The sequence below is a fragment of the Chinchilla lanigera genome, unplaced genomic scaffold, assembly GCF_000276665.1.
Source record: "Chinchilla lanigera isolate Chin_1 unplaced genomic scaffold, ChiLan1.0 scaffold00006, whole genome shotgun sequence".
NCBI classification, from domain to species: Eukaryota; Metazoa; Chordata; class Mammalia; order Rodentia; family Chinchillidae; genus Chinchilla; species Chinchilla lanigera.
This window is the reverse complement of record NW_004955407.1, coordinates 29,040,399-29,058,676: the sequence shown is the minus strand read 5'-3', so window position 1 is coordinate 29,058,676 and position 18,278 is coordinate 29,040,399. Positions and strand designations below refer to the sequence as shown.

At 37.4% G+C, this 18,278-nt stretch overlaps 1 protein-coding gene across 2 annotated transcripts in view; it reads left to right on the top strand.

Moving 5' to 3' along the window:
• The window catches only part of Grik1 (glutamate receptor, ionotropic, kainate 1), a 409,294-nt gene that overhangs the window by 250,260 nt on the left and 140,756 nt on the right, over positions 1-18,278 (top strand). For both annotated transcript variants that reach the window (XM_005375622.2, XM_005375621.2), the window contains exons 2-3: positions 8,692-8,859; positions 11,956-12,213. In XM_005375622.2, coding sequence (XP_005375679.1) covers positions 8,692-8,859; positions 11,956-12,213 — 426 coding nt within the window. The remainder of the gene's footprint in view (positions 1-8,691; positions 8,860-11,955; positions 12,214-18,278) is intronic.

Here is an 18,278-nt window from a genome sequence, read left to right as displayed (position 1 = left end):
GTTTCAGGGTTTAAAGCAGCCTTGGAGAATGTGAATCACCTTTCTCAGTGAACCCGTACTGTATGTAAGGTTCCCTTTGAAATGTAGCTTTCTTTTTGTTGGCTGTCTTAGAATATTCTGCCGTGTCATCTTTTGGTCTTTCTCTCATTTCAAAGAAGCTTTCCATTGCTATTTTTCTCTCATTTTGGCAAGGGTTAGCTTGTGGGCTTACCAAAACTGTGACTGAAACAAACGCTCAGTGCAGGAAAAAGGTGTGCATGGAAGTGGTAAATAAACTAATGTGTGCGCCATAGGTGGAATAAAATGAGTGTTATATTTTGACTGAAATCGTGCCACCAGATGTAGCTGTACATTTCAAGTATAACAACTCACTTGCCACTATGAAGCCTGTCACCAGATGCAGCTTAATTGTTACTTTCCATTCACTGATAGTTTTAATATGAGTGTTATGGTTTGCGTCTGGATGTCTTCCCAAAGCCTCATGCAGTCATGGGGCAGGCTCCTAGAGTTTATGATTGATTCATGGTCCAAAGCTGGGATTATAGGTGCGAGTGTTACACCTGCCCTGAGGCAGGTAGTTTTGCATACAATGTAAGGGAGAAAAAGAGGATGCTTGCGGCCACTCCTCCCCTTTTTTTGCTCTTACTGTATTTGCTGTTTTCCACCGCCATGAACTGTTGCCCTCTGCCATGTGCCACTCTGCCTTGGAGCAGCTGGGACTGAAACCTCCACAAACTGTAAGGTAAATAAAACTTTCCTTTCCTTCATTTTGGGCCTTGGTATTTTGTCTCGGCAACGGGAGAAAAGTAACCAAGATAATGAGTCTGCAAACAATTGATTTAGTATGGTTTCAGTGCAGTCAAACCTCTCTGCCAGTGTTTATCTGGATTTGCAGCCAACCCTAGCACTCACATCACCAGCTCATTCTTGTAAAGAGCACATGTGCAATTCACGGTAGAGTTTGTGCTCCACTGAGAATCTAATGTTCCTACTGCTATTCTGATGGCAGGTAGAGCTCAGAAGGTAATGTGATAAATGGGGAGACCTTGTAAATATGGAGGAAGCTTCACTAGCATGCAGGCCAGTCACTTCTTGTGGTGCATCGTAGTTCCCAATGAGCATATACCAGTCCTTGATCTGGGAGTTGAAAATCCCTGCCTCAGCACAATGGAACGTTATTTTTCTTAATTGAGAGGGGAGTGGTGGTAACTGTCATACTTCCCACTCATCATCCAGCAAGGTCCCATCCACAGGGAGCTGAAATGGCAATGATAGGTGATAGTAGAAATTATTTTCTTTAAAGTATGAGTCCATAGCAAGGGTCTCAATTTCCACACATTACATTTTTCCTCCTCCATAGAAATAGTGATTGGAAAACAGGTTATGAAACAGACCATCAGCTCTCCCTCTAGCCCAAAGCAAGAAACAAAGTCAATCTGTGGGACTGTGGGACTGTGGGACTGTGAGCCAGGCTGAGCCCTATGCATATAGAGACTGTTAAGCTCGATCTATTAGTTAACATGATTCTGGACATTTGACATGGGTGTTTGGAAAAAGTTGGAAGTCATTTGCGATCATTTCAGTGTTGTGCACCAGCAAAGGGCCCAGATGTTAAAGATATGGTTGCCAGGGTGGCCCTGTTGGGAGGTGCTCCCTGCCTTTACGAGGAAGGTCTTATGGGAGACCTTAGGTCACAAGTATGCTCTGGAAGGGTATTATGGGAAACCTTCCCCCTCCTCCCTTCTTTGCTTTCTTGTCATGAAATGAGCCAAGTGTTCTTGCCATGACATGTGGTCTCGCCACAGGCCCAGAGTCATGGAGCCAATTGCTTGTGGATAAGAATTTCCTAAATGATGAGCAAAAAAGATCTATACCTTTTAAAAGTAAATTATCTAAAAAAAAAAAGTAAATTATCTCTCTCAGGTATTTTGTTACAGTAATGGAAACCTATAACACCTTTGCTCTGCCCTTACCATAGGAATAATGGTGTAAAACCTAGCATTTAGCCTTCACCTTCTCTAAGTGCTGCCCTTTGCCTTCAGAGACCATGTTGTTGGCACAGCACTCGTAGGATCTGTGAATATGAGCAGTCCTCTTGTAAGTCTAGATGGAATTGTATCATACAAATGACATGACATCATTCGACCACCCTTCATTCACCATGTGCCCCCATGAGGCACATGCAGATGGCACTATATGTGATCTCTGTGTCTTTGAATTTCAAAACACAGTTATCTAAAGATCAGATTTGACCTTGATAGTATAGGAGTTTACGCGATGGAGACAGAAACACTGCTGTGAAAACAGAACTCTGCTAACTAAACTGAGATTTAGAGAGATCTTCTTTGCTTAAATTACTGTGCATAGAATCAGAATCTTGTTAGAGGAGATCATTTCTTGTTAGAAGAGAACATTATTTGCATAGATGTGATTTCTATTAGACTTACCCATTTTAAAGCCCATGAGGGAAAAAGAGAAATTTCTTATGGTTACTATAACCAATACCACAGACTGGGTGGTTTAAATGACATCAATTTATTTTCTCACAGTTCTGGAAGCTGAGAAGTCCAAAATCAAGATGTTAATAGGATTGATTTCTCCTGAGGTCTTTCTCCTTGGCTTGCAAATGGAAGTCTTAAGGCTCTATCTCATACAGACTTTCATCTGTATGCTCGCACTGCAGGTGTACATATGTGTGAATTTCCTTTTATTATTTTTTAATTTCTGAGTATTGAAACCAGGGCCTTTACCTATATCTGTATCTATATCTATCTATATCTATATCATCTCATCTATCTATATCTATATCACCTGTATCTATATCTATATCATGTATATCTGTCTATATCTATATCTATTATTGTCTTATTAAGTCACTTAAGCTTTCCAGGCTGAGCTCAAACTTGTGATTCCCTGAGTCAGCTTTTCAGAGTGCTGGACTTACAGTCATGAGCCAACACATCTGGCTCAAATTTTCTTTTCTTTTCTTTTTTTTTTGTTTTGTTTTGTTTTGTTTTGTTTTTCTGGTACCGGCAATTGAACTCACATCCTTGCACTTGCCAAGCAGACGTGCTGCTAAGCTAAATCCCCAGCCCCTCAAATTTCTTTTACTTGTAAGGACAGATTGGATCTGGGACCACCCTAACTGCTTCATTTTAACCCAGTCACCTTGTTAAGGACCCCATTTCCAAATACAGTTCTCTTTTGTGGTACCAGAAGTTAGGTGACTGCTTCAGCATTATGAATTTCAGGACAAATTTCAGTGCATAACAATGATATACCAAAAGAAAAGTTTTCCAGTTTTAAAACTACTTCAAAATGGGGGCCTATTCCTCATCTGTCTCATAGTTTTTTGTTTTCGTTTTAAAGAGAATAAAAAAAAAATAAAGTTACAGAATTTCAAAACAAGATGACAGAAAATTAACAATGGTTGCTATATTACATAATGTTATCTTCAAAATAGTTGCTCAGATTGCAAGATATAGCCTTGTAAAATTGATCAGACAATATAAGCACTAACTGTTCCTTTCAATAAATTAATAGAGTTAGTAATACAATTATCTTAGGTATCATATATATATAATATATATATTATATATACACACATATTCCCCTTCCTTCTGAGATGAAAACACACTTCTCAGATGAAGAAATGCAAATGGCAAGTAAATATATGAAAAATGCTCAATATCATTTGTCATTTGAGAAATGAAATTAAAACAACCCTGAGATTCAGTCTCACCCCAGAAAGAATGGCTTTCATCAGAAACATCAACCAACAAAAAATTCTGGCAGGGATGTGGGGGAAAAAGAAACTCTTTTCCACTGTTGGTGGAAGTGTAGACTGGTGAAATCACTGTGGAAGTCAGTGTGGAGATTCCTCAAAAACTAGGGTTAGCGGTCCATTTGATCCAGCTATTTCCCTTTTGGGTATTTCCTCAGAGGAACTGCAAATATCATACCACAGCAATATATGTGCACCCATATTTATAGCAGCACAATTTGCCGTAACTAAATCTTGGAAACAACTCCAATGTCCATCAACTGAGGAGTGGATAAAAAAGATGTGGTATTTTCATACAGTGGAGTATTACTCAGGTATAAAAAGATAAACTCAAGGTTTTTGTAGGTAAATCGATGCAACTAGAGACCATACTCATAAGTGAAGTAAATCAGACCCACATGTGTAAACATATTATTGTCTCCCTAGGGTAAGAAACTGAAAGAGTAAATAAAATCCAAAAGCTAAAATAGATATTGTGAAAGGGAAAGAAACTGCTAGTTAAAAACAGAACAACTGAGATGGGGAAAGGACAAGACATAGTTTGTGTTTACTTACTTGTCTTATTGCTTTACTTACTTGTCTTATTGCTGAGACAAAATACTATTTCTCAAAGTTAAAGGAAGAAAGGTTTATTTACCTTCCAGTTTGTAGATGTTTCATTCTATAGTCGACTGTCTTCAAAGAAGAGTGGATGGCAGTCAGGTACCACACAGGAGAAAGAGTTTGTACAGGCATAAGGTAGCAAAATAAGCACGGGAGTAACAGCAGTTCCCTCTATCCCTTATTTTTATCTAGGCTATTTAGGGCAGTAGCACTCACATCCTTAGTCCTACTACTTTGACATTAGCATCACACCTTGAATCAATCACACACTCTCAATCCACCCACCTCTGAAAAGCCCCACCTACAACTGCATGAGGCTTTGGCAGGTCATCTTAACACAAGCCATGACAGTGACTCTGTGTAATACTTTTGCTCAAGTAGGGATAGAATAGAATACTAATATTAATAACAACATCTATGCTTCCCAAAAAGGTACAATGGGCAAAATGAAGACAAGTTCTAAACAATGAAATCTAAAAGCACACGCTTATTAAGAATAGAATGACAGTCATTTTTCAGAACTGATGTCTAGTTTGATATCTACAAGAAACATCCTTTTGCCCGTACTATTTTAAAGGGCATAAATATTCACATAGGAAGTCAGAGGATGAGTCTAATAACATCAGTATCCTCTACTTTTTAACCCCCTGCTTGGACAATGCACCTAAATCATCCTGTGCCAGGACTTCAAGCTGTAAGGGAAAAGGGAAGTGCGGAGGGGCTTGTGTGTGTTAGCGTTGAAAGAGGACCTGGGAACCCAGGCCTGCAGCTTCTGGAGTTTCTCACCCTCCTGTGCTGCATCTGCCATGTGTTGCTTCTGAAGAGCTACACAGAAAGCAAAGGTTATTTTTCCTGAACTTGCAAAGTCTTGGTGTTTTTCCTCATCCACTAACCTGGCCTGGAAAACTAAAGTAGTAATAGTAATAATCATAATCATAATCATAATGATGATAGGAGGGAGCCTGCCATGGCTTTCTTTCTTAATCCTTACTTGGCCTGTGGAATTTTAGAAGCAAAAGTCATGCCCAGCATGACCTGAATGAGAGAGTAAAAGAAATAGAGATGCACTTACGAGAAAAAAGAGGGAAGGAGGAGAGGACCAGAGAGGTGCAAGAGTAGAAGAGGAAGTGGAACAGAGGAAGGAATGAGATAGGGATTTCTCTTGTCTGACCAATGAGGCCCTGGATCACTAAAGGCTCAGATCCAAAGAGTGCTATATACAAATACATACCCCTAAATATCGCTTATTGGCAGCTCTCACACCTACAATTCTCACAAAGATGGAGAGGGAGAAAGGAGAGAAGAGAGAGGAGAAAGAGGAGGAGGGAGGGAGGAGAGGAGGGAAGGAGGAGAAAAGGGAGAGAAGAAGGAAAGAAGGAAGGAAGGAAGGAAGGAAGGAAGGAAGGAAGGAAGGAGAGAGGGAGGGAAGAAGGAGGAGGTCTCTAAATATGTGTCCTTCTATTCCTTTTATCAAAATCTCCACATCGTGTATCTGAAGGTACGTAAGGAGAAGGGAGGAAGTGGCCTGTCCTTACTTAGACAGTCTGCCTTCTTGTGAAGCTTTAGTCTGGCTCCTATTAATAACTTGTCAGATTTCATTCTCTTGGTATTTCTCTGGCACTCTGTGTACCTCACATCTCTGTAGGATTTTGGTATTTATCAAATGCCATTTCTAGCAGAAAAGGAAAATGGAATGGGGTGCTGAGCTAATGACACCATGTAGAATTCTCATTTGTTGAAGGAGTGAAAGGAATTGCTCTCAAAATGACAAAACAGAATTCAGCTACACACAAGCTAAGCACAGAGTAAAAACACTTAAGCAATTATCTCAGACCCAAGTGCATTCAGCTTTATATAAAGGGCAATTCTACACCAAAGGAATAATTTTGAGGTGAGCAGGAAGTTTTACAATTGGTGCCAACTTGTTTTGTATGCCAACTGCCCATATGTAATAATACTAACCTGTTTCTGGGAAAGAATTTTGTTTTCAGAGCACTTTGACTGCATTATATCATTTGATTTACACAGTACTGAAACAAGGCAGCATTATCAGCCCACATTTAGAGATCAAGAATGACAGAAATAACGAAGTGTGTGTGTGTGTGTGTGTGTGTGTGTGTGTGTGTTTGTGTTGGATAACTGGACATCTGAATGTGTCACAGAAAAGGCTTTGTAAATTTCAAGAAACTGAGTAAAATGTGTAATCTTTCTGTTTGCTTTTTCATTCATATAAAAAGGTAAAACATTTCCTACCTTGAAAATTCATGTAAAAGAGCTAGTTCATAGTGACTTTCTTCCTAATATTTAAAAGTCCTACCCTAAGAGAAATTAAGTAAGCTAATGACCATCCCACAGAACTGCTGTTTTCTATTCAGATGTTTGCTCCTGTTTATTAACTCAACCTAGATAGATTAGTGGTGCTTACATCTGAACCTGTGATCGACATTTTTCATGAATTAAAAATGTTAGAGCCTGGGTCTCCACAGTGATAGTGATTCTGAGTAAGACACACTGTCTCTCTATGCATAAGGGTTCTCACTAAAGCTAGGAAAATAAACAAGTAAAGAAATCATTGTTAATAATTACTGTGGATGCATGAATACCAAATAGCCCCCTGTGTGGGTCCCTTTCATTAAGACCATAAGTTCACCTTACATTCATGTTTCTTTTTCTGAGCTTTACCTCTTCCCTGTTAAGCATCCATTAACAATTCTGACAGAAATGGGAAAACCATCCCAAAATTCCTTCTTGTAATTGTCTGACAAAAGAAAAACATAAATTTATTTTAAGAGAAAAAATTTTCCCAACACTGATTTCAGAAAAAAAATGTGCCATATGGGTCGTAAGGTGAAGGTGACCGAGATCACACAACACTATCATTAATTTCCAACTATGGTATCTCAAATAGGGAAATCATCTCTACTTAAAGGCTTCATATCATCAGGCTATCAATGCCAGAAATACAGCCAAAAAGAGAGCCAAATTATTTCAAGATAGGCCTTTTAAGTTTTCACAGCCTGTTTAGCAAAGAAATTGTAGCTATGCATTTGTTTATTATTCTTTCAAAGTAGGGTCAAAGTAATTACTTTTAATTAGAGCCTGTCAACTGAAGTTTTCTAAGAATGAATGTACATAAATCATACTTATGACATTTATTTGTCATTTTCATTCTAGTTTTTTTATACTTTTTCCTTTCCTGAGTCAATCAAAAACTTAAAGCATTCACAAATCAGTCTAGCATAGACATATTTGGAAAAAAAAAAACTTTACAACTGAGTTTTGGTAAGAAATTGCTCATTGTTTAGTCTAAATAAATAGGAAACATAATTACAAGTATTCAATATTTCATGGGTGTCACTTAAATATACTTCCAAACAAATTGAGGACTTTTGGTCAGTCCAGGAGCAAGCTGAATGTAATTAAGAGGTCTTCTACCTCATACTCTGTGTCTGTTGATAACCTCAGAAAAGCACTTAAAGAATATTAAGGATGTACAGTTAACAGTACACTCTACCCATCATCAATGCCTCAAAGTCATAGTTGCATTTAAGTACTAATATTTCATATTATTATTTGTACTGCGATTTTCATATTTAAAATATCAGAGCTTATGGTATGTGGACTTACTCAGTGAGGAATGCATTTCTTCAGAGATGGGATACAAGTTTGCTTTTGGACACAACCAAATAATTTAGAAAAAAAAAAATGAAAAGAAAAAATAGCTCATTGATTCTGCCCATGTAATGTGGGAAGTACTCAGATATGATCCCCAAATTCTAAGCCACAAAGCGTAGAAAAGATCTTTCCATTCTGAAAAATGTAAGAGTATGCATATTCCATTTTGATCCCACTCAGCTCTCTGCATAATCCCTTTAGAGTTTAGAATGTCTCCTTCTAAATAGAAAGTTCTTCTTTCCAAGGAAGGATAGTCCTACCAGGACACAGCACAAATTGTGTTTGGGTCGAGCACACTGTGACCTTTGTCCAAATCATAGAAAATTGCTCTCCACTATACTATTACCTATATTGTCATGGTACAAAATATTTGGGATATATTAACCAACAGAGAGACATCATACAAACCAACACTCAACTGAAAAGCTTAAGTACTGGTGTGCAGTGAGACATATTTATTGCATGTGGCATATGCTGATAAACTTTCAGCCCTTGTTCTGGAATCTGCTCTGACCATTTCTGCATTGATCATGTTAGGTCTTTTATTTAGGGTTTATATACTTCTTTAAAAAAAAATACATGTGAATCACGTGATTAATGCTTCTCATATATCTCTTTTGCTTCTGCAGGAGGGATTTTTGAAACTGTGGAAAATGAACCTGTTAATCTTGAAGAATTAGCCTTCAAGTTTGCAGTCACCAGCATTAACAGAAACCGGACCCTGATGCCTAACACCACATTAACCTACGACATCCAGAGAATTAATCTTTTTGATAGCTTTGAAGCCTCACGCAGAGGTAACTATTTTCCCACTTTTTAAAACCTTCCTTGGGTCACTTGCCTGCCCCACAAATCACCTTCTTTTTGCTATCTGCCCTTTTTAAAAGTGGACATCTTAGTGCAAAGGGGTTGTAGGAAATCTCGGCCCTGTTTGTCACTGATCAGTGCAATCTGAACTAACCTAATGACTGCTGCCTAGCTGTTTCTTGGATCTTTCTGATTAGCTTACCCTTCAGTGCCCTCCACTCCATGATTAAATGGTTCAGTTGTGAATGCAGAAATGTCAAGCTTGATCTGTTTTTCCTTCCTGAAGTAGAGATACCACCATGAAATCGTACAGCATAGTCAAATAAAACTTTGGGGAAGGTCACATCCACTGAACTTGTGGAAACGCCTAGGACGCACATCAGTCACTCCCTGAGTTTTAACAGGTTGGAGACTAATGGGTTTACCTAGCATTTTTCAACTTTATTTTTTAGTCCTTCACACAAAGTCATAGAAATGTAAAGATTAAATCTGAGAGAAGAAAGTCTGCATTTGCTTCTTTTTCTTCTGAACCAAAGACAAGTGCCTCAAAGTTGATCTAATTTATAAGTGGGCTGCAAGCTTTTGCTCATAGAAAGATTTATGCAGGTACTGTGTAGTTATCTGATAAAGGAGTTTGTGTAAAAATGAGTTTTCCCAGCATAGGAGGGGTTCTCTTTCTCACTGAGGGGTGCCTTGCATCATATGGCTATACAAATAAACAATACAGTCCGCACCATATTCAAGTTCCCCTCCAAGTGCCTGAACACTGGTTGCTATCTGTATTAACCTAGTTAGATCATAGTCTGTTTGCTTAATATCCTCTTTTGTTTGCTTATATACAAACAAAATATAAAACTTTTCTTAAGATAACAGGTGAAAAATTAACAGTATAGTAATCTGTTTCTACCTATGGCATGACCTTAATATAAGGAATAGTTTCTTTTTAAAATGGATGGAATTGGTGATGTCATATAGGTTAGAGTTGTCTATGAACAAATAAGAACACATAATTATACAGTTCTGTAATGTTTATAAGCCACCCTCATATGCAGGATTTCTCTGGGTTAGATTCTTGATTCTCTCTCTAACATACACACACACACACACATACGCACAGTTGAACAAATACTATAGAATGGCAACTACATTTAGCAATGATACTTCAACCCACATAAAAATTAAAAGCTTTCTTATGATCTGAAACAGCTGCTATACTTTATACTTGTAAATTAAATACCCCAGAGCTTCCTGAAACTGGTAATTTTCTGGCAAACAGAATTCAAAAGAATTGATTTTTCTGTCAAGCAATATTAGTACCCCAGAGCCACATATTAGCAGGAATTTTAATCCATTGCTCATGCTGGATAAAACAACAGTTTACATGCTCTCGTGGTCTCTTTTTATATGGGTAAATAAGGAAAACATATCCAGAAAATTAGCTTCTCAAAACAACATCAATTTGTACCTACAACACATATATAAAGAACGATACAACCCCATAACTCATATAGTTAATGCCAAACACCACAGTATCAGACAGTTTTCCTTGGAATGACGGTCAATATTCGCCATCCTTTAGATAACTGTAATTCAGCTATCAAAGTTTTATCCATTTGTCTCTCTGAAGCAAGTCACAAACTTTACAGAGCTATAATTTTTCTATTTACTTTTGTTTGTAAAATGACTATGATATAAAAAGCATATAATATGATTTCATTTATAAATTTGGCTGTTATTTAATACCAATATACAATTTTATCTCTTGGTAGTTCTCAATTCCTTTAAATAGAATGACAATATAAATTTGAAAATGCATTTAAATTTGTATTTAGTACCCACCAGCATAAGATCCACAGCCACTATTTTACATGGCTGTAGAAGATAAAACACTCCAAGACTTTTCAGAGGGGAATTTGGTTAATATGTATCATTACAGCTTTAAAATACCAAAATGCTTTAATTATAGCTGTTAACCCTGGAAATCTACACTAAAGAAAAAAACCTAAGATAAAGAGAAAAGTTTGATATAATCTAACTTATCATAATAAAAGGTTAGAAAGACCTTAAATATTATAAGATTAGTTAAATTAATGGAATAATATACAGATACTAAAAATATACCTTTGAAGAATTTGTAATAACTTGAAAGAAAGACATGCTATGGTGTAGAATAAAAAAGCAAGGGATCATAACTGTATTTATATAGTGATCCAAATTTTCTTAAGTGTTAGTAGGAATTATCCCAACATGATGGACTAAATACAGAATCTTTTGGACTTTCACGTATTTTAAGTACTATGAATTCACTCAGTGTAAGTACTTTCACAATAACAAAAATTAATTTATAAAAAAGTTCTTGAATACATAGTAACTTCTTTATGTTATGCTACATGTTGGCTGGTAGTAAGGTGGAAAGCGACCTGATTAAATAGTGTCGCTGAGCTCTGCAAAGAGAGGGGTGAACCAAATAAATGTCTTCTAAGATCCCTTCAAGCTCTGGTAGTCCATTTTTGGTAATTAACTGAGTGTCAGTACTGCTATCAACATTCTTTAGCCATATTTCAGTGATCTAGGACTCCTATCTGAATTTTAGGAAGATAATAGCTGAAGTACTATGTAGTCACCCAGGGGATGTTTTTTCTGAATTCCGTGGTCCCACTAACATCTTTATTGCCACCCTGCCATAGGATAGAACTTAACTCATCTTACGTTTATTTGACAAGTGGTTTGCTGGTTAGCTCACAGAGTGTTCCTGGGTAATACACATCAAGCACGGGATTTAGACTCCATCTGATTAAAGGTGATGAAATGAGACCAATAGCTCACTTTTATTTGCAGGGAGTTGGCCCTGTGATGTATTGCTAATCAGACCTACATTTACATCTATCATTACCTCGGTATCTCAAGAATATTGCATGTTTGAGGGAGCATACTTCCTGAGCATACGGATGGGAGGTGTAGGAGATTTTCCCATAGTTAAATTAAAACAAGGTATCATGAAAGGGAAACTGAAATTCATAGGTGTCTCTCTGTCTCCCCCTTTCCTTGCCTCCTTCTCTTCTGCTCTGCATCCTGGACACCCTCAGCCTGTGACCAGCTGGCTCTCGGGGTGGCTGCCCTCTTCGGTCCTTCTCATAGCTCCTCTGTCAGCGCTGTGCAGTCCATTTGCAATGCTCTGGAAGTTCCACACATACAGACCCGCTGGAAGCACCCCTCAGTGGACAACAAAGACTTATTTTACATCAACCTGTACCCCGATTATGCAGCTATCAGCAGGGCAGTCCTGGATCTGGTCCTCTACTACAACTGGAAAACGGTGACAGTGGTGTACGAAGACAGCACAGGTATGAGACTTACGCAGGCCTGACCTGGCCGTTTCTGGTCTGAACAAGGGGAACCAAAGGGTTCCACAGGCATTAATCTTGTCAGGTACAGTGCATGAAAATGTTCTTATATGAAGCAAATGATATTAAAAAATAATTTAAGAATGCCATGCATAGCTAATTCAAATTCTATTTTTTCAATCCTTTCTGATGCCCCTTTCTTCATCAAATATACTTTTTTAAAAATTTCACCTAATGGATACATATTATCATCAAATTACAGTATTAAAGATGCAATTCACTTATGCAACTCTGTGAAGATTGTGATCACAATTGAAATGACCACAGAATAAGGTTCTTATCTGATGAATAGCTATAGAAGTGTCTAGAAATGTTCCCAAAGTAGATAAAGAAGCAAGAATTCAGTTAAGCTCGTACCATTACAGTGGACCATTTTATGGGAAAGCGGACATAGAACCCAAGTCATTAGCTTAGTAAGAAAGTCTGTGTTGTTCCATTTGCTTACTTTAGAACACGGGATGAAAATGCGCCTGTTCGGCACCTGGCCTTCACTAGATCCTTTATCTGCCCACCCCCATTTTTTTTACTGTAACCTGAACCCTTGTTTTCTGCTTCCATTTCAGGATCTGTAAGAGCTCAGTCTCTCTTTTGTTGGGCTTACAATCAGCCAGTGATTGTCTATTGTCCACATAAGTCTAAGCCCTTCTGATCCACAGCTTTTCTTGCCAAGCCATTTTTATCTTCCTTAAGAAGAGCATAAGGAGCCGGGCATGGCGGCACATGCCTGTAATCCCAGCACTCAGGAGGCTGAGGCAGGAGGATTGTTGCAAGTTCGAGGCCAGTCTGGGCTACAAAGCGAGCTCAAGGCCATCCTGAACTGCATAGCAAGACCCTGTCTCAAAAAGACCAAAAAAAAAAAAAAAGAGAGAGAAAAAAAAGAAGCACATAACACATTTTTTCTGTTATAAAGTCTCATAAATATGGGCGTGTCAAACTCACATTTATTCTTTACAACATTTGTATTGATGAACTATTAATTTTAATTTGATGAGTTTTATTATATTAAACAATAATTACTTAACAAGAAAAAAATCATAAAAATAAAGTATTGCATTTTTGATATTTATTGAATGTTCATGAAAAAACATCAAAATTATCAACATCAACTGGTTTTTGGTGTAAAAAGTCTAAAAATAACAACAGAAATAAATTCTTATATGAACTACTATGAAAATACCAATAGCCCTCTACAAATACTTCAATTATCACGCCTAAGGCAGTCTTCACACATGACAGTAGCATGTTCCATACACACATATCACTTATACTTACAGCACATATGTTTTGCTTTCCTGGTCTTTTTGTTGGACATACTTGACATTTCACTGGTCTTGCTGTTTTGTCAGGAGGTTCTTATTATATTATACAATGTTTAATTAACAGAAACTTAAAATATCAAAAAAATAAAGTATTAAACTCTTATTATGCATTACACATTTAGAACAAACATCAACATTTTCACATCAGCTGTGTATTTGCTTACAAAACCTGACAGAAAACATCAGACACAAAAACCTATGTGTTACAGGGGAAACACAAAAGTCTACCACAAAAATAATCTTTGTTTCAACTGCCATACCCAAGGCAGTCTTCATATATGACAACTACATGGTCCCTGCATGCGTCTCACTTACACTGACAGCACATGTGCTTAGCTTTCCTTTCCTATATGGCAGGCCATTTTTGCTACTTCTCCTTCTGCTTTGTCAAGAGCTTCCTACTATGTTGTACAATATGCACTTAGCAGGGAAATAAGAGATCAATAAAATATCAAATATGTAAAGAGTGCTTAGAATAGACATCAACATTTTCACTTTAGCTGTTTATTTGTTTGCCTACAAAACCAGAGATAACAGAGATAACATCAGAAATAAAAGTCTATGTGAACTACAATGGAAATAACAATAGAATCTACAACAAATGTAATCTTTACTTCATTGGTCAGACCCAAGGCAGTTTTCGCACATGAACATTGCATGTTCCATACACAAATATCACGTACAGTGATAGCAACTGTTTTGTTTTCTTGCCTTTTCTTGTAGTGCAGAGTTTTTCAGTTGTCATAGTAGGTCTTTGGCATGCTGCACTTGTTTATTCACTTGTCAGCTCATCAGTGTGGACCACAATTTATTTGTGTAATTCCCTGGGAATTAGAAACATTTTGTTTTCCCTCTGCTATAAATGATCTCTTATGAGTTCCAGTCCCAATCCTCTAAGAAAATTTCTCCATGGTATTTTGTACTTGTTGTTTTCTTTGTACACTATCAAACCATTTATGCCACACACGGTTAGGAGGGAATTCCAATTAGTTTGGCAGATGAAAGCAACAAATGTATTCATAACATCGTTCCATTTATTACTATATGAATAAAAACCTGATGGCTGGGTTCCAGGATAAATTTCTAAATTGAAAGCACATATCTAAAAGGGTATACATTTTTATGCCATATTTTGACCCAGCATTTTTCCGTAAGTCTTTTATATTCCTGCAGTTACCATGAGAAATCCATACTAAATACAGCAGATCTATGAATACTTCAGTTTAGCTAGTGAGGCATCACAATAAATACATTTTAGAATAATATAGAACGTTTTCCTTATATTTCAGGTTTGTGTATTTCATAGCATCTTGTAGCATTTCATCTGTTACAAGTTCCAACATTGAATGGTAGTGTTGGCATTTTGTCCAGTGTGTTTTACCCCTGCCAAGATCCTCAGTGTATTTTTGGGCCTTGTTCTAACATTAGATTGTTCTGTCTGGTTTAGTGATCATTTCATAACATTTTGACTAGTCAAATATGTACTATTTTGCTATTTCCATTGTCATCCAAATCAAGGAGTTCTGCAGTCACTGTATCTATATCAGTCAATTCTTGCAGCATGTCGCTGTCAGAGAAACTTTGGCTCCCATGGCCAATGTCAAAATCATTATCATCGTTATCACCCACCCACACCACTCTTTTGTTATGCAAATGTGTGTTTTACCGTAATGGGTCCTCTTCATCACCCTATAGTCTGCCCATATTCTCACATCATTTCCTAAATATCCAGAAATTCTTTCTAAATCCTCCTTTCTGAGTCTGGCCTGTCAATATGGATGACCCTCTGCACAATACTCTTGCTGGAGAACTCCCTAATTCGTCACCATCACACTCAATTCTTACCTCTTCCTGAACTCTCCGAGACCCCAGACTGCTCAGTAGCACTTTAGAAATAGTATTCTATTTCAGCGATCTGTTTATATGCCTATGAGACTGAGATACCCTGAAAATCAGAATTTTTATCTTATTTTTACTTATAATTTGCTACCTCTCACAGGTTTGGTAGATAGAAAAGAGCTTAGTAATTCCACACAGAAAAACTAATACTATTGGACACCTGAATGTTTTTCTTAGATCAAAATTAACTCATTTCCTTGATCTATACATTTGGTACTGAGACTAATAAAATTAACAGTGAAAATTAGTAAAGGTGAAGTATTTTCAAATATTTCATTGCTATTTCATTTTTCACTGTTCTTCTCACCAAACATTGGCACTTATTCCCCAGAAAATGAATAGTGAAACTCTAATTGGCATTAAACTCTGGTTTAGCACTAAACTCTGTCAGATAGAAGAGGACTATTGCAGCTAAAAATATGCATTTATGTATTTTCTTAGGCCTCATCTCATTTTAGAAAGCAGTGAAGGTGGTAGGTGATTGGATATATAGTCATAAATATTATATTCAAAACAATCCTACTGAGAGGAATAAGCCACAGGCAGTCATATTTTTAGAGTTCACCTGTTTGCTGTGAGGGAAGAAAACATCACCAAATGAACTCCATGAGCATACTCAAAGAGCCTTCAAGTAGAACACTATATTGTAAATATAAGTGTAGCTAGATCTTCCAAGTTGCGTACCTTTGTTAAATAGAGAATTTCAGGAGCTAATAAAACCATGCTCTTTCATATTTCACTGAGCTGTCCACAGTATAATTTCTCACTATTTCTGCATCAGCAGCAAAGCAAAATCATCTAAAAGGAAAACAAATCTTGGTGACATATGGATTTAATTTAAGAAAGAATTCAAACAAAGGTGTGGGCATTATAGATTTTTAATTGTTCTTAGATAAAGTATGATTAGTGTACGACACAAAAGCTAATGTCCTTACCACTCACTGACACAGGGTGGTTACTTAGAAGTAATAACTTCACATAGTAGAAAAACACAACTATCATTTCCAGCACCTTTTACCAGAAACTGCAATGACCTTTTAATCCCTGATAAGTTCACCTGAGCTTAGATGCATAACAAATACTTGTTGAAATTGAAAATCCAAAATGATGTTTTATGTCATTCATTAAGTTAGAGATGATTCATGCTAAATGTTTTTGTCCACAACAACATTAAAAATGTAAATGAATAATCAATTCAACCATTAAATTGGAACCCAGAGAGTAAACAGATCAACTGAGATCAATAAAAGCAGACATCTTGTGACTTTCAGTGGGTTTAATACTGCTTAACTCAGGGTTCTCTGCTGCAGTAAATATCAAGCCATAAAAAGTAGGAAACTTAGCAAACCTGAAGGGAAAGAAAGGACTTAGGTGTGCTCAGCACCCACCCCCAGGACAAAGTTAAATACCCATTAAAGAGCACTTTATTGGGATTTGTTTAGGAGTTTGTTAAATAGCCTGAAGCCGGCACAGATGTGGGACCAAATGGCCCATTACTCCCATTGAAGTCAATGCGAGCTGTGAGCAGGTCTCTAAGGATGAAATTCAATTCACTAAACACTAGCAGGCAGAATTCTGTCCTCTGGAAGTTCAAACGTAGCAAGACTGTAGAGAACTCCTGGGAGGAGTAAAGCTGGGTCTCGCCTCATCTCTTCTCTTTCTCTCTCCTGGATGTTCTTCCCAGCAGTCACTGATGTGATTCTCACATTCTAAGGTGACCCAGAGAGACAGTGAGAAACTGCTGCCCATTGGACGTCCCCTCTGCTTCATTAGACCCCTGGTGGGAGCCTGGCTTCCATCCCTTCACACAGGCTGAAAACGAGCTGAGCAGCTGAGCACCAAATGCAGTGTGGAGGAGACTCAGCGGTTTCTGCTTTCTCTAGGCCAATCTCAGCAAAATGAGTCACAGCCAGTTTTTGCTTTTTTGGGTTTTTTGTTTTTTTTTTTTTTTGGTGAAAGAGTGGCCTATAAACTTTTTTTGTAAAGAACAAAATAGTGTATAGCTTAGGCTATGTCTCTGGCTCTGTGGTCTTCGTCACAACTGCATCGGTCTGCTGAGATAATCAGAAAGTCACTATAGTAAACATATAATTTCCTGAACAAAGAGTATCTCAATAAAACTTTATTTACAAAAATATGTGCTGAGCTAGATACACTTGGTCCCGGGACTCTAGTTCAGCCCAACAAATCAGACACACAAGCTTCACTGTCACATGGTTTCTCTTATATGAGAAACTCAAAGAATAAACAAAGAGCAAAAGAAAAGATAGATAATGGAAAGTAGGGAGATAGAGCTTTCTCAGAGGGGAAGGGGATCAAGAGATGCAGGGAGAAGAAGAGAAGAGAGGGAGAGGAGATGAAAAAGAATCTGCGGTGTGCGCTGTGTACACATACCAGTTCCCCAAAAGGAGTGTAAACATTGTGAACCACGAACATGTACTAATAAAATAAATCAATTGAAATAAAGAAAAGAGAAAGGAAAAAAAGAAACTTAGCTAAGATTTGCAATTAGTAAGATTTGTAATTTGGGGAAAGCCAGGGATTTTACACACATGGGAGGTCGGTTCAGTTCATACTCACAGCTTCTCTTTCGTTTTTCAGCCTAGATTTTCACTCTCCTTTCCCCATCTTCTCAGCTGTCCTTCCTGCATTCTTTATTTGTCTTTTGTCTCACTCTTTCTAGACTTTGCTGGGTAACAGCCTGGTTAATCTGACAAACAAATTTTCACATAGGTGTTGGAGGGGTGGAACATCATAATATTCTTCATTCATCATAAGGCCATGGCT